The sequence below is a fragment of the Miscanthus floridulus genome, chromosome 2, assembly GCF_019320115.1.
Source record: "Miscanthus floridulus cultivar M001 chromosome 2, ASM1932011v1, whole genome shotgun sequence".
NCBI lineage: Eukaryota > Viridiplantae > Streptophyta > Magnoliopsida > Poales > Poaceae > Miscanthus > Miscanthus floridulus.
Window position 1 is genome coordinate 11,944,304 of NC_089581.1, and position 16,918 is coordinate 11,961,221.

The window sequence follows — 16,918 nt, forward strand, 5'->3', positions numbered from 1 at the left end:
GGGAGGGAGGGAGCTCGCAGCAGCTTAGGCCTTTGACAGAATCACAACCGTAACAACCTCTAGTTCCACACTGAATCTCCGTCCCTGGATAAATATAGCACTTTTCCATGTTTATTTATTTTATTAATATATTTATTACAATAATAACTTTTGAGAGGAAAAAAACAATGCAGGGAGTCTGTGTGGCAGAACTAGAGAGGCTAGCAGGGCCCAGCAAGAAATTTTTATAACACACATCCATATAAATATTGAATCTGTCTAGCATACACCCGAGTGTTTTAGGGCCCAAAACACTCGATTTTATTTTTCACACATCCTCCCGATGCACCGCCGCCGCCCACCGCCTGTTGCGACCTCCTCCTTTCCCTCTCCACCTCCACCGCCATGGCCATGGCCGCCTCCGCTCCAACCTGTCCCGGACACCTCCTTTGTCGCCCGCTCTGACAGCAGCACCTTCACCTCCACCTCGCCGCCATCTCTCTTGTCCCCCACCACCGGGCCTGCGTACCTCTCCTAAATTTTTCTCTAAGCCCACCGGAGATGGAGAAGAAGAGACGAAGAGGAAGAGAAGAATCGAGTGTCCAACACTCGAGCAAGCGTTAGCTTTTCTGAGCAAGTCATTAATTTAATGTCATTTTCAATCATAATATTACAATTTTTACTATAAACACAAAACATCTGTATAAGCATTGAAAAGCTATTGAGACCTTGATGTATATATTTGTCACACTTATGAGCTGCCATCATGTTTGCTCGGCCCCTTTAATCAAAAGTCTTGGTTCCACCACGGAATCCGTGGGCAAGGGCACATCCCGCCCACGCTCACTCCTAGCTTTCTCTTGTTCGGTCTGTTCCTCGTTCAATGCAGCCGTTGATGTGGAGGAGCAGGACTCACCACCAGAGTCAATAGCAACGCTCGAGGAGGAAGCTCCGAGGACTACAGCTCACGTGTAGCAATTTGGATGGGCTAACGGACTTTATGCCTTTCCTAAAATCATTCTCTATATTATATTGTCTAACCTAGCTCAAACATAGAGCATGGTTTAAAAAAATATGAAACTATTTTCATATTTTTTAAGTTAAAATAAATTTTCCATGGATTTTTAATATTCAATCAGATCTTTAGTATTTTTAACTGCATATTTATCTAGAAAATATTAGAACATTTTAAAAAAATCTATATATTTTTATATTATAGTTGACGTTCAGTATAAGCCCTTGCCAATAGATGTTAGCTTTAACATGATCGATCCTAGTATGGCCCGTGGCCACTTCAGTAAAGCTCCGGTTGGTTTTAGCTCCTTGCAGGGGAGCTCACGGCAGCAGCTGCTCCTTTATACTCCATGCATCCCAAATCATAAGTCATTCTATCTTTCAAGAATGAAAACATCTTAAGTTTGACCAAATTTATATAATAAAATAATAACATTTATGATATCAAATAAGTGTCATTAGATTTTTCATTAATTATATTTTTATAATAATACCTATTTGATGTCATAAATCTTTGCAATGCTCTATATAATTTTGGTCAAACTTGAGATGCTTTGACTCTCTAAAAAGTTAGAATGACTTATAATTTGGAATGAAGTAGAACTCTAGCCAGCTTTTACTCTATCTCCTATTCTCCAACTAGAAACTGGTAAAGCCACTATTTCTAGCTGCTTCTCCTTCTAGAAACTGGTAAAGCCACTGGGGAGGTTGAGGATCCCCGCCTGAATTTGTATTGCTCATTCACTGCCTTGAGGCAGGAGGTGCTTACAAGTTAAAATGTACATCTTTGATCAAATGATCAGTTTCACAGAAAAATAGAGGGGGGTTCGTATTACATAGCTGCTGAGAAAACACCTATCCAGACATCCGCAATTGCTCTCTCTCTCTTAGGTAGTCGCATTCTCCACAGGTTTACATCCGAAACGCAAAGCCACCAAAGTTTGACGTATTAGGTGCAAGTTTGGTATCTCCATCTTGACCTTGGAGCATACAAGACTGATTTCGTGTCTCCATCTTGGCCTTGGAGCATACAAGCAACCGCTTTTTAGCATCAGCAGTTCAGCAACACAATGCTCCAGAGTATCCTCGTATCTGTCTGCATTCTGAGAAACGGAAGGCACCTTTTATTCTCCACAACTCCGGCATGGTGATAGAACAAACTAAACGGGAATAGTAATGCCTTTTTTTTCTAAAGCAATCACTTATTAATAGACTCAAATTTCACACCAAACTCGCAAGCTCATTGTCATAGATTTCAGAAATGACAGACCAAGCATTCTCAGCAAAGTTTACCTATTCTTAGCACTTTCCTGTCAATTGACGGCACAAATATAATGATATATACCGAATGAAGGACAACCAGATTACATCTTGGAGAGAGCAGAATAATTTACAGGCTGTATAAGCCTATTGCCTTGACACTTTCAGGTAAACCAAACTTGAATTTCACCAGGATTCTGAGACTCTGAAATTAGAAGAAAGCTACATGATTTCTTCATGCATGCTTGAACATCTTCATGCTTAGCCAGTGCAGATAGACAGCCACAATTATTACAGGAAGCGTCAACGGCACAAGTAGACAGTAATACCTGCAAAATTACGAAGAAGGCCAGTTAGGCAAATTCTTATATTAATTGCACAAGCTACGATGTTGCAAGGATCTCACTCTTTCAAGGAAAACAACATAACATCTATAACCATAGCAAAAAAAGTAACACTATTAGCTAATCCGATGCACCTAATTTACTAGCTAGCACAAAAGTGGACAACCTATACTCCAATGTTAATTTGCAAAAGAAATACAAGTAAACAGTCATCTGTCTTGCGTTGACGTTCCTTACCAATCGTTTTGGATGGCAGCCAGGAATCGATTTTCATATGGTGGAAGCAGCTTGGATACGATGGCAACATAGAAGAAACACACGAACAATGTGATCCCAAAAGCAATGAACGTCGACCCGATCAGCTCATCTCTAGAAAAATGCATCTCTGGATTCCTAATCTTTTGGCCTCTGATGTGCAGGCCGGCAGGGGCGGACCCAATAAATCCTGAAAAAAAACCGAAGTTAGTAGCTGCCATACTTATAACTGAGTCAGATCCGTTGGTTTGGGATGCTCGGTTTCGCACGGCAGAAAGGAAAAGAGAAGGGGGCGGGCATACCCAGTGGCTGCTCGTAGCCGACGAAGACCTACGTAGGGCGGCAGCGAGACAGAGGTGGACGACGTGGAGCCGGGACACAGTTCGCTGCCGCGGGCCGGACCCGGAGGTGGGGTTGCTGCGGTAGGGGAAGCGGTGGTGGATTGACGGTTGCCGAGGCTGGAGAAGGAGCACACCGAGGCGTTGGTCAGCAGCGCAGCCGCCTCAGCCAGGATCCGGTCACCGCCGACGTCGGTGGCCGCGAGGCAGCGGAGGAGCGTGTCGCCGGCGTCGAACTGAAACGCACCTAGAGGGAGGGACAGGTGGCGGCGGAAGCCGAAGGACAGGAGGAGCGAGAGCGCGAGGAGGAAGATGACCGCTGGTGGGACCGCTGAGATCCTGGTCTGCCGAGTGGAGTCTCCCACTGTAATGCGGGTCCGAGAGAGTGGTGTGGCCACAATTGGCCGATGAGACGTGAACGCGGATGTGTCCGAATTTCAAGTGAGGCCCATGCGGAGCTTCATAGCTTTGCTTTTTATGCGGCCCAGCCCGGCCCAAAGACAGCGTGCCCAATTTGTCGCTGGGAGCCTGTGAGAACGTGATATCCAATACTAGTATTACTTTGTGAGGTGATTTTTTTTGCGAGACGTGAGTGAGGTAATTAAAGAGTCTCGATTGAAAGTTTGGAACTGTGGACTGAGTGAGAGACATCATTTAACACCACCCCTCTCCAAACCGACAGCCTGCTCGAAGAAGTTGACACTGGATCAAAAACCGGTGAAGTCCATTATGGCAACCCTTCACGAAAATGCTGTCATGTTCCAAGATATACGACATGATTATGTTATAATCTGGAGGATACTCTGGCACCACAATTCCACAAATAACAGGAAAATGGATGTTCCACCCATGAAAAGATATTATATTCACCACCTACACTAGAAACATAAACCACTAAACCAGGTCACCAAACTGTACAGCTCTTCCGCAATTGCCTTCTTTAGCATCCCAATAATCGACCAGGTGACGGTATTCTTGCGATTCAGTGGCTCGTTACACATGCCCAGAAAAGATTGTTCCTCCTCCAAAGTAACAGTATACTGATTTGGTATCTCCATCTTTTCTTTTGAAGGTCACTGGGGGTTGAGGATCCCCACCTGAATTTGTATTGCTCATTCACAGCCTTGAGACAGGAGGTGCTTACAAGTTAAAATGTACATCTTTGATCAAATGATCAGTTTCACAGAAAAACAGAGGAGGGTTCGTATTACATAGCTGCTGAGAAAACACCTATCCAGGCATCCGCAATTGCTCTATCTCTCTTAGGTAGTCGCATTCTGTACCCAGGTGTAGTTGCTATGGTGCTGTACTTACGCTAGATGTATCTGGGGATACAGTAAAGAAATGGGCATGATGCACGAAACATACAGGCAAGATAAGTAAGGAATAAACATGAGTACACTTGCCTTTTCAAGCAACTTCGCGCGTTTGGAATGCCGGTAGTAATGCTTGGCTTTAGGTGGCGAGCACGATGAAGGGGACGACTGTGCCAGTATGGACACCGTTGCACAGGAGCCGTTGAAAACTTGAAGAAACCGCTGAGAGGGGATCCATGGAGGCCGAAGGTGATGACGACGAGTTGCAAGGCGGAGCCGTTGGCGCCGACGGAGAACACCCGAATCTGCCCACAAGGCGGTCAAACCCGGACAGGGGGAAGAAGGCGGGCTCGGATCCGGCGGCGGAGTGGGGCGGTATTGCGCAGCTGGCTACGGCGGCTGGCGGCGTGGCGACGAGGAGAAGGGGCGACAGCGATGGGGAATGACGTTGAGCGAGGGGAGGATGACGCCGTTGGATCCGGCAGCGAAGTGGGGCGGGGGTGTGCCGTTGGCGGTCGCGGCGGCTGGCGTCGGGAGAAGACGGGGCCAGAGCAACCCCAAACCCTAGGCGCGGCGCGATGGGGATGATATTGAGCGAGGGGGGGATGCCGGCGTTGGATCCGTCAACGGAGTGTGGCGGGGGTGCGCCGCTGACGACCACCGTGGCTGGCGTCGCGAGGAGAATACGGGGCGAGAGCATCGCACAAACCCTAGGCGCGGCGCGATGGGGAATGGAATGAGGGAGGGCGCGCGCGGGTGTGGTCCTCCGCTTGTGGGTCAGCCGAACAGCTGCGGGAGCTGGCTGATTTTGGTTCCTGTAGCAGGAGCAGCCCAGCCGACATCAGCCAATGTGGAGCAGCCGAACGGGTTCGAAAGTAAAGAATGAATCCGGCGCAGGCCGTGCAGCATCCCATCTCATCTTATTCTTATCCCACAAGCGTGATTAATTTTGCCATCAACATCGCAGCACAGTACAACTCCTAGTAATTAATTAATGAAAACTCTCCCAGCCCCTCTCAGTCCGTGTAAACATGAGACGTCTTCGTCTCACGTCGTCGATCTCAAGGTCCTCGGGGAACCAACGACAGTTGTAGGCCCACTTGGCTCTGTGGCTCCATAACCATAAGTATGTAGTAATAAAAAAAATATTTTATATATTTTTTAAATGATGTATAAACTGATGGAATTAGGTCATGTTTATCCAAAATTTTAAAAGGTGGATTTCAAAAGCTACAATAAGTGATTGTTTGGATCCCAGATTGTTAAAGCTGTAGCGGAAACTGTGTATATAAGGGAGGTAAACGGGACAACGCGGCCATATTTAAAATCCACCGTAATGACGGTGGTAGATAGGGGTAATATCAAAGAAACAGCAAGGGCATTTTTATATTTTCTGCACCTACAAGCTGCTAAAAGGTGAAGTCTCTCGACTTGTGGGATTACGGAAGTTGAGGTGACTGGACTGTAAAAGCTACGTAAAAAGCATAAGCGTTTGGATCCTAGTAGTATTTGAGGTCGAGATTGCGAAAGCTGAGGTCAATGGATTGTGAAAGCTACGCTAAAAGTAGAAGCGTTTGGATCCTAGGAGTATTTGATGAGATTAGGATTAGAGAAGTTGAGGTGGCTGGATTGGTGAAAGCTACGCTAAAAGCAGAAGCGTTTGGATCCCATGAGTATTTGAGATTACAAAAGCTATATTGGACTTGTTTGGATCAGCGGGCTGCGCCCGCAGCTGCACCAACACAAGAAACAAACTGTGTAGTGCAAGTCTTTGTTTGCAGCAGCAGCAAGAAGCTCGAACCCCATTGTGCAGTTTGGTACTTCCTCCATCCCGAATTGTAAGTCGTTCTAAATTTTTGGGAGAGTTAAAAAATCATCTCAAGTTTGACTAAGTTTATATAATAAAATAATAATATTTATGATACCAAAGAAATATCATTAGATTCTTCATTAATTATATTTTCATAGTATACCTATCTAATGTTATAAATCTTTGTAATTTTATTTATAATTTTGGTCAAACTTAAGACATTTTGACTCTTTGTCAAGAAAGTTAGAACGACTCCTAATTTGGAACGGAGAAAGTAAAATTCAAACAGGGCCTAAGTTTTTTTTTTAAATTTTTTCACCCATTCAGGCTTCTCCATAGGCTGTGCCAAACGCAGCAGGAGGCCACACGTGTGCAAAAGCTGAGGAAACATCTCCGTCTCGGCTGACGCCGAGGCAGGCAGAGCTTCTAGAGGCCTCACCTCACCCAGTTGGGCGTCTCCCCGCCTTGACCCCGGGGCCACGCGGTCAGTGACCGACGGTCCACGCAAACGCTTGTGCTAACTGCTAATTAATCCAGGCGGAACTCGGAACCCGTCCGTGCGCCCGGTTCCGTGGACCTGCCTGGGCTCGGTTCCACTGACCTTGCGGCCCCACAAGGCGGTGCATGCAGAGGGGCAGGAGCTCGTGGGATCGGAGGCCGTCGGTTACCGGGAAAGGGTGGGGGCCACGACCCACGAGAAAGCCAAGGCACAAGGGGGATGAAAGGTGGGGCCCGCGTCACGGGTCTCTCTGAGTCGAGTCGAGTGGAATCGAATCAGGCGGGTCGGGTGGCTCACCCATCCATCCGCCCGCACCCAACGCCAGGTCGCCAGCCAACCGGATCTCCTGTAGCGCACACGGGCGCGGCCGCCTGCATTCACCATTCGGGCCGCCCGGCATGACACAGCACGGGCACGATAGGCACGAGTAAGTAGTCGTGCCGTGCTGAGCCTCGAGCCCAAGCACGGTCCTTTGCCCCTTTAGACGTGCCGTGCCGGCACGAGAGGCACGACGTGCCCGTGCTGGCACGACCAGCACGATGGCCATGGCAAACTCAAGCTTTCCAGTAAGAAAAATCGAAAAAAATCAACAAAAATCACAGGGCTCCAGAGAAGAATATGCACTCACACAAATCAGAGAAGAGGGAGACGGAGCTTGGAGAAGAGGCTCACTGCCGCGCCGAGGAACTCCGAAGGGTGGAGGCGGCGCCGCTCGCCCGCTCCTGCGCGCGTATCCGAGGGGGAGGAGGCCGCCGCGCCGTGCCACCGTGCGTGCGGCTCCGATGGGAGGGGGCCGCCGTGCCCCTGTGCGCGGATCCGAGGGGGAGAGGCCGGTGGCCGGGATCTGGGGAGAGGACGGGAGACCGAGACGGAGACGGGGACGGGGTCGGGGAGAGGGGGAGTCACGGCTCGTGACGGGAGAATGGGAAAGGGAGGCGGCCGAGTAATCTGTGGTCCAGGAGATGTGTGATGTCAGGCCTTAGCGGGCCAACACTTTTTATCGGGCCGTGGTCGTGCCGGCCAAGCGTGCCAGTGGTGCGGCCCAAGCACGGCACGCCTATGCGGGCCGGGCCAGCACGGGCACGAAGTCAAACGGGCCGTGTCGTGCTTGGGCTAGGCCTTAACAGGCCGTGCCTCATGCCCCCCATTAGGCCCGGGCCATATGGACATGTATACCACGTGTAGATCAGATCTACTACACCCGGAGGCCAGAGGCCGGCGGAGCTTGGAACCAGCAGCTATGTCGTCGAAGAAGCGCCCACGCGTTTGCACATACAACGGGACCGCAACCGAGCCATGGCCACTGCCCATCCCGTTCGACCTCCGCCTTGACGTCCTCTCGCGCTTGGACGTCGCGAGCCTCCTCCGGTACGCCGCCGCCTCCAGGTCTACCCGCAGCGACATCCTCAGCGAGGACTTCTGCCGCAGCCTCGCCCTCCGTGCCGAGGCCAGCCGTGGCTTCGACCCCGCCCTCCTCCTCGGCTTCTCCTACCGGCTGCCGGTGCGCGCATCAACCGCGGGCGATCGTGTTGCGCAGACGCGCCGGCAACACCTCCTCCGCTTTGACGCCATCCTATTGGACTCGTTCGATCCCGTGGCCTCGCGCGACGGTCTCGTCGTCCTCCTCCGGCGACCGACAGACGTCGAACAACGTTGGGCCGACGCCCTTTCCGGAGCTGACCTGCGCGTCTGCAACAGCCTCACCGGCCAGGCGTCCCGCCTCCCTCCGGCGGATGTCCGTGAAGCGTACCCACACGCCTTGCTCGCCGTTGGCGGCGCCGGCCGCTCGTTCCGGCTGCTTGCTGCCGACTCGGACCTGCGGACGCAGACCTTCTCGTCGGAGGACGGCAGGTGGGGTGCCGTCGTCGAACCCCGCCAGTCCGCCACGCGGCGCACCTCCCGTACATCCCTCCGAGATATGCCTCTCGCGCCACGGTCGTCGGATCCACCGTCTACTGGCTGTGCATACTCAAGCGCGACCACGTGGACGGCCAGCCCCGGCCCCCTAACCCACCATGCATCGTCTCTTTGGACGCCGGCTCGTCGCAGGCTTCGCGCATCGAGCTGCCGCCGGGATGCCTTGACAGGCTGAGGTACCACCAGACCGTCTTGGACGCGCTGATGCTGGCACCGTCGCCGGACAGGAGGCTGAGCGTTCTGGCCGCGGAGATCTGTGTGATATCGATGTGGACGCTGTCGGAAGGTGACAACTCAAGCTTGCCGGCGGCGAGGTGGACCAGACAGGTGGTGATCTGGAGGCATGCCATCGAGCACGAGCCAGGTCCGGCTTACTCGGTCCAGTTCATGGGTCTCGGGGAGAGGAGCGGCACCGTGGTTCTGCAGATGTACGGAATCGGGCTCGTGCAGCGCAACCTGGGATCCAGAGAAGCCACCGTCGTCAGGCGCGATGAGTCGTTCAAGCGATTCTTTGGGTACTACAACCCCGGACGCTTCCGGCTGTGCTTGCACGAGATACATCTCACAGCTCTGCTTCAAGCCATGAAACCTTTCTGATAGTTTTCACTTGGCAAAATTTGCCTCAGGACATCGTTGAATTGTGGCTTTTGGCACAGGCCACTAAAGAAACGTGTCTTTGCTGTGAGACATCCTAAATCTGTACTAATATGCCACAGGACACTAAACTTATTATTTTAGTTTATTTCAATAGACAACCACGTGAAATGATAAATATGGCCTTGCCTTTCCTCTTCCTGAATGCCTGTGCGGCCCCGATTCTTGCAAAATCCCGCTGCTCCGCGCGCCGTCGCGCAACCGTCATTGAGGGCCGCAGCCGCCGTGGAAGGACGTCGCTTCCGTCGTCTGCGGGCACCGCCCCCATGGAAGGACGCCACTGCCGCCGTCTGCGGGCGCCGCGCCGCCGCCAGTAGGAAGCAAGCGCCGCCGCTGGGGAAGGACGCCACCGCCACCATCTGCGGGCGCCGCCAACAGGAAGGCAAGCGTTGCCGCTGTCTCACAGTTGTGGGGTCCGCTGCTGCCGTCTGCGGGCGCCGCCGGCAAGGGAGAGGTGCGCCACGCTGCCGCTTTCTTCCATTCTTCGTGCGACGCGAGCATACGAGGCATTTGGGAAGAGAAGGTAAGGGCATGTTCGTCATTTCGCGTGGCTGTCTATTAAAATCAATTATAATGATGAGTTTGGTGTCCTGTGGCATACTAATTCAGATTTAGGATGTCTTTTGACAAAGACAGATTTTTTGAATGGTTTATGACAAAAGCCACACTTTAACGGTGTCTCCTGGCAAATTTTGCCTTTTCACTTTCAGGCCTAGGTGCACCAGCTGGCTACAACTCTGCTTTGTTCGTTTCAATTACTACTGTCTGTATCATCGCATTCGCAGTGAATGAACTCCAACTTCATTTGTTCTGTTTACTAATCATAGTGAACTGCAGTGAATGAACTCCAACTTAATTTGTTCTGTTTACTAATCATAGTGAACTGCTCAATTATGTGTCCTCTATTTTTCCTTATAGAACGATGTGATACCTACTGATTGCAACCAAGAAAGCCATCAACCCGCAGCTAAGCGCGGGGCACTACCTAGTAATAATATTAAGGGCATCTTTGGCACGGCTTATGCCAGCTTCGGCTTTATCTATTTTGCGTAAATCGAGGCACTGTAACGTGAAGCTGTTTGGTAAGTCGGGGTTAAAATGAACTAGAAGCCGGGAAAAGCCAGTTTTTCTGGTTTCACCGGCTTTGGCTTCACCGGTGAATCCGTTTTGGATGAGCCGTGCAAAGCGGCTTAAGTTCTTCAACACCGCGTTTAAAAAAAAAAGTTCTTCAACACCGCCGTGGAATTCGCCTCTCCTCCGCCTGTCCACGCGTCGCTACAATACCGCGCTATCACTATTCACATAATCACAGCGCAGAAAACACGTCCCAAAAACGCGTCTACAGTCACCGCCGCGTCCACGCCACGCCCATTTACTCCGGCGACCTGTTCGCGCGCCACTGCGCCCTCTGCTGCTCCCGCCCTCACGCGTTTTCGGTCACTGTGCGTCCACTGTTCGGTTTGCTGCTCACGCATTTCCATCCGCGCGCAGCGAAGCGCGCGTGCCTTCGTAGTATATATAATTCAAGAAAAGACCACCGGCCACACAGATGGGAGTTTATTTAGCCCTTGTTTAGTTCGTGAAATTTGGATTTTGGGCTACTGTAGCACCTTCGTTTTTATTTGGCAAATAGTATCCAAACATTGACTAATTAGGCTTAAAACGTTCGTCTCGCAATTTCCCACCAAACTGTGCAATTAATTTTTCTTTTCGTCTACATTTAATGCTCCATGCACGGGCCGTAAATATTTGATGTGACAGGTACTGTAGCAACTTTTTGGATTTTGGGGTCCAACTAAACAAGGCCTTAGAGCTTCACTACTGCATATGATGAGTCTCCTTACCTTTAAGATCTCCCTGGTGCTTCTTCTTGTCTTGCCAAACATTCTTTGCTACGCAATTTCTACGGTGAGCCAACTGGATCACCAAGCAGACATGCTCCTCCGATGGACATCTAGTCTCGATGACCCCTCGTCCCATGGCTGCCGGCAAACATGGAGCAATCGCAGCAGCCCTTGTAACTGGACTGGTGTTTTCTGCAGTGCTATGGTGCCTCGCGGCCATGGTCCAAGTGATGCTGTCCAGACTGTGGCAAACATATCCCTTGAAGGGTGTTCTCTTAAAGGCACGTTGGATCAGCTCCAGTTTGCAGACTTGCCTGAGCTCTCTGTTCTGGACCAGTCCAATAATTTCCTCGGTGGATCTATTCCCTCCCCATAGGTAATCTTACAAAACTTACCTATCTTGATCTTTCCAATAATGACCTTTCGGGATCTATCCCAGCATCCATAGGTAATCTTACAAAACTTACCTACCTTGATCTTTCTAATAACGACCTTTCGGGATCTATCGAAGCATCCATAGGTAATCTTTCTAAACTAACTTCCCTCAGTCTCTCTCATAATTCCCCTTTTAATGGGTTCCCGAGCGGACACATCCCAGATACACTAGGCATGTTAGTCTACTTAGAGAAGCACGAGCTAAGGGGCAGCAATTTGTCAGGCCCCATTCCTAGAAGCATAAAAAATTTAGCGAGGCTGGAGCTTTTGGATCTTTCCAACAATCAGATAAGTGGCATGCTGCCACCAGAATTAGGATTCCTAAAGAATCTCTCGAATATAGACTTCAGTAGCAATCAGCTTATTGGTAGCATTCCACCTCAGATAGTACAATGCGGGGTTTTCTCAGTTTTGCGCATATCAGATAACTTATTGATAGAGGACCAATACCACAAGAGCTTGGGAATTATTTTGAGTTAAGAGAGTTGGATCTAAGCAGAAATAATCTGAGCGGTACCATCCCAGCGACTCTTGTAAAGCTACACCAATTGTCAGATCTGGACTTGTCGTACAACGACTTGAGTAGCAGAGTTGATGCAACCTTTACCTTCTCAGTCCATACCTGGGTTTCGCTTGACCACAATATGGATCTATGTGGTGGAGAGTATTATGGCTTGACACCATGTCCCACAACAGAGTTCGACAAAAAAATCAAGCAAAGGAAAAAACAATGAAATGGCAATACTTCTTACTGTTGCTTGCTTTTGCTCCGTCTGTTTCGTACTAGGATGCATGACAGTTGTTTATAGGAGAAAATTTTCAAAAGTCAGTGACAAAAGTAAATCTCATGATATGGTCTCTATATGGGATTTTGATAGGAAGATTGCATTCCAAAGACATACTAGATGCAACAGAATGTTTTGATGATAAATACTGCATTGGTATTGGAGGATACGGGTCTGTCTTTAGAGCTGAGCTCGAAGGAGGGAGTATCTATGCTATCAAACTGCTCCACTCAGTTGAAGATTTTACTGATGAGAAAGCATTTCATGCTGAGATCCAAGTGTTGACAAAAGTAAGGCATCGATGCATAGTCAAGTTGCATGGATACTGTTCTCATTCCAAGTGCAAATTTCTTGTGTACGATTTCATCCAATGGGGAAGTTTAGCATCCAATTTGCAGGATGAACAGCTTGCCAAGGAGCTCAATTGGTCGAGAAGAGTTGCCATTGTTAAAGACGTAGCTCAAGCTCTCTCCTACTTGCACCATGACTATGATACACCCATTATACATCGTGATATCAAAAGTAGCAATATCTTGTAAGATTGTGATTTTAAGGCTTGTGTCTCAGACTTCGGTATGGCTCGGAATTTGAAGCATAGTTGCTCAAGTTGGAGCACCATCTTTGCAGGGACATGTGGCTATATAGCCCTGGGTACAATGTTTTACTCATTTATTATCATAATATACAAATCCATTTGATTTTGTAGGTCAGTTATATTCTGATTAATGTTGTATTTCTTTTTGCAGAACTATCATCCACAATGGGGTTTACAGACAAGTGTGATGTCTATAGCTTTAGTGTGCTCACCATGGAAGTAGTCATGGGTAAGCACCCAGGAGATCTGCTACTTCCATTCTTCTGCCGAACAGAGCAGTGCACTAAGCTCAAGGATATATTGGACCATCGCATCATAGTACCAACGAGTGACGAGGAGAAAGGCATCATCCTGCTCATGCTTATGGCCTTTGCTTGTCTGCAAATCTGCCCAAAAGCCAAGCAAAAAATGCAGCAGGCATATCAAGCACTAACAAACAGAAGCTGTCCAACAGTCATCCTGAGGCCAATTCATGAAGTCAAATTACAAGATTTGCATGATTTCTGCAGCACCATACAAACTATATGATGGTTTGTAGTCTCCACGTTTAGTTGTATGGCGTATGTGTATGTATCTTGTGCGAATTTTTCAGAGACCAATGTACTGAATAATGGACATAGATATTGGACTGATGGTACATAAAACTTCTATTCAGGCAAGTAGCCCATCAACCTGTGCTGCAGCATGACCTAGAATCCTACATGAGTGTTAAAAGTTTCATAGATAAATTTGGTATGTACAAGTAATCAAAATTAATTCTCTTTTGTTGTGGCTTAGGGACCGGAGAGCGTAGGAGTGGGAGACGGAGGGCCTGGGCTTGGAACCCCGGCGATGAACTGGTGTCGCCGTGCTCGGCGGCTGGCTGGGAACAGCTGGAGGGTCGGCGGCAACAGAGAGACCATGAACAGTAACGCCCGAGGGCCCAAGGTGAGATAAACTCAATCCCAGGCTAAATCCATTCCATCATAAGAGTCCAATACTTATACAAGTAAATCTTCAACTAACTTAACTCTACTCAATCTAAGTAACAAACTCAAGAGATAAGTATCCTAGATTTTAGGACTTGCTAACCAACTGGCCCGACTCCCCCTTTCTGGCCGACTCAACCGGGCTCCTAGCCACGGTGCCTGCGGCCATAGACCTTACCGGTCATAACATCTCTCCCTTCCTTTGGGAACAGCTCGTCCTCGAGCTGAAACGAAGGAAAGGTAGCACGGAACTCATCCACGGGTTCCCAAGTGGCATCATCTTCCGGCATGTTCTCCCACTGAACCAACACATGCCACACACCGCGCCTCAACTGAGAACGAAGCACGTGTGTAGGACGATGAAGCAGTCGGCCCTGATGGAGAGGAGGAAGCGCCGGTGTAGTGGATGGCGGAGTTCCCCGAAATGGCTTGAGCACCCCAACATGAAAAACATAATGAATCCGAGCTCCCTCCGGAAGACGCAGGCGATATGCCACTCAACCGGGCTCCTAGCCACGGTGCCTGCGGCCATAGACCTTACCGGTCATAACATCTTTACTTTCCCTATTCATTTTCTAACACATTTCCTATTTAGATACTATATAATATCTTGTGAACTTACCAATTATTACGCTGTACTAGCCCATCAATCCATACTCTAGGACGGTCTAGAATTTTATGTTACATAAGTACTAAAAGTTTAGTGGATAAATTTAGTACATATAACTAATGAAAATTGACTATCTTTACTCTCTCAGTATTCATTTTCTATCTTTTTTTTTAGAAAACGCAGGAGAGCTGCGCTTCATTGCATTAGAGAGAGAAATGTAATACCCCGGTGTTATGCCTGCATTTAGGCATTGCTAATCATACATATCGTGCATCATCAAGCATCCTATTCATACATGCGTAATCTTGCATATAACAACTGAAACATTACTTCGAAACATACGAAACATGTTTGTGAAAAGTAAATGATGCATACACTTATTAGAGTTGTTTTGCTCTGATTCTTGCTTGCTAGTTGAGTAGAAACTGTTGGTTATGCTTGAAAATCATCTAGAATTGTTTAGCACAATTTTTGGAGCAAGGTTTGTATTCAAATTAATTCAAAATTTTGCTTCCAAAGTAATTTCCCAAAATTAGGGTTTTGAGTTAAAAATTTAACTTTGATTCTATAATTTAAAATCTAGATAGAATTGGACTTTGGTCATAAAAGCAAAGTTGTAGGGAATTAAATTCTAAGCAACTTTCATTTTTGGTACATTTTCAAAAGAGGTCATTTTCTTGCTCAAAATAATGTTTGAAAGATGGCATTTAAAAATTTCTTGAAAATAAATTGAAAAATTCCATTTCTATTTTTCTGGGCCGCCGCCTCGCGTCTGGCCCACCAGCCGAAGCCGGCCCGGCCTGCCTCCGCGCCCGCCGCCCGCTCACTCGCCTCGCGCTTGGCCCAGCTACTGCTTCGCCGGCCCAGGCCCACGCCGCGCTTTCCCGCCCGCCGCGCCGCACCCGCCTTCACCGCCTGCCTGGCCGCCACGCGGCGCCCGTACACCGGCGGCGAGGGGCGGTGCCTGCTCCGACCGGCAGAGCTCCGCCTTCAAGGCTGTCCGAGCGCGCGCTCCTCTCCCCGCACTCCTCGCTTTTGCCGCCTTGTCTCCCTGCCTCTTGCTCCGCAGCAGCAGCAGCGCACGCGCTCGCCACCGTCGCTGCCCCGCCGACGACGTGCTCCACCGCCAGCGCTTCATTCTTCGATTCATCTCGCCCGGAGCTCCGCCTCGCCTAGCTCCTTCGCTTGCGCTCACTCGCGGCTGCCGTCGTCAAGGTAAGGGCCGAGCTCGGCCGTCCCCCTTTCTCGCCGACGAGCGGCTGCCGTGGTCGCGTGGAACGCCACGACGCCGGGCCACCTCTAACCTTCCCGTAGGTGCGGCTCCGCGTGGGGAGCCCGCTGGTACCGCCTGCATCTTCGGAGGAGCTCGCCGCCGGTGAGCACCGGCCGGCGGAGCCTATCCCCTGCTTCGGGTCGCTGACCCGTGGGGCCGCAGGGCCCAGCTGCAGCGACCAAGGGAAACCCCGGGTGCACAGCACCGGGTGCACCCAACGTTTGCATGCGCTGGTTTTTCGTTTTAAGGAAATGGGTTTTGAGAAATGGTTTCAAAATTTGATTCAAATGCTTAGTAAATGTATATATCAAGTTGTGTTGCTCCAAAACGTTTGAAACAAATTTTGTTATGCTTCTTGTGACTAGATCTATCTGTTAAAAATATTGCATGTCAAATTTGTGATACTTTTCTGTGTAGCTTTATTTAAAGTGAATAAATGCTGATTTCTGAGAAAATGTCTAGTAAATGAAATATACCTCAGAAAAATATGATTCCAAGTTTGTTAATCTTATTATGTCATGTACTTCCTAGGAAAAATATGTTTCATACATGTGCTGTGGGAAAATTTTGAGGTGTAGTTCAAGTACTTTTAATGGCTGATTTTTGTTATTTTTGCTAGAAAGCAAACTTTGTATAAAACATGCATGTGATAATTTTTGGACAGTCATTATATGCTATTAAAAACCTAGGAAAAATACTAATTCTGTTGTTTGACACTTTTCATAGTACAAAGTAATTTCATGCTCATTTTTATGCTATAGCTTGTCATTTTTGTGTAGGATAGTTTACTTATCCAAATGCCATGAAATTTTTATGGTAGTCTGTTTAGGGTAGTAGTATGCTACTGCAATTTTCTCAGATTTTTAGGAGCATCAGAAATATAGGTTGCTATTCCAACCTATTATTAATTAGGGTTTAAGCAAGTGTTGCTTTAAGTGTGATTAAGAAATTAGTAAAGCTTTGGTGTATCTTTGAAGCATTTCATAAGATAGGTTAACTTAACATATTAGTAGTAGAAGAGA

General features: G+C 48.6%; 1 protein-coding gene, 1 long non-coding RNA gene and 1 pseudogene across 6 annotated transcripts; 2 read left to right on the forward strand and 1 right to left on the reverse strand.

The window, feature by feature from the left end:
* Positions 1–1,701: 1,701 nt before the first annotated feature.
* LOC136517100 (uncharacterized) lies at positions 1,702–7,767 on the reverse strand. 5 transcript variants are annotated; one of them, XR_010774223.1, is made up of 4 exons: positions 7,444–7,767; positions 2,835–3,042; positions 2,287–2,582; positions 1,702–2,096 (listed from the first exon to the last, which is right to left on the reverse strand). It is a non-coding gene; the product is annotated as an uncharacterized lncRNA (long non-coding RNA). The 5 variants fall into 5 exon arrangements; XR_010774225.1 differs by adding an exon at positions 3,155–4,515 and having other exon boundaries at positions 1,702–2,582; positions 4,597–7,767; XR_010774215.1 differs by having other exon boundaries at positions 1,702–2,582.
* A 288-nt stretch (positions 7,768–8,055) lies between these two features.
* LOC136537936 (uncharacterized) lies at positions 8,056–10,232 on the forward strand. Its single transcript, XM_066529912.1, has 2 exons — positions 8,056–9,909; positions 10,097–10,232. Exon 1 carries the CDS (start codon positions 8,056–8,058, stop codon positions 8,905–8,907), a length of 852 nt encoding a protein of 283 aa, XP_066386009.1. The 3' UTR covers positions 8,908–9,909; positions 10,097–10,232.
* A 1,250-nt stretch (positions 10,233–11,482) lies between these two features.
* On the forward strand, positions 11,483–13,769 carry LOC136537937 (MDIS1-interacting receptor like kinase 2-like; annotated as a pseudogene).
* Positions 13,770–16,918: the final 3,149 nt, after the last annotated feature.

Coding starts and splice junctions, on each gene's coding strand:
- LOC136537936 (XM_066529912.1), top strand. CDS start 8,056: ATGTCGTCGAAGAAGCGCCCACGCGTTTGCACATACAACGGGACCGCA.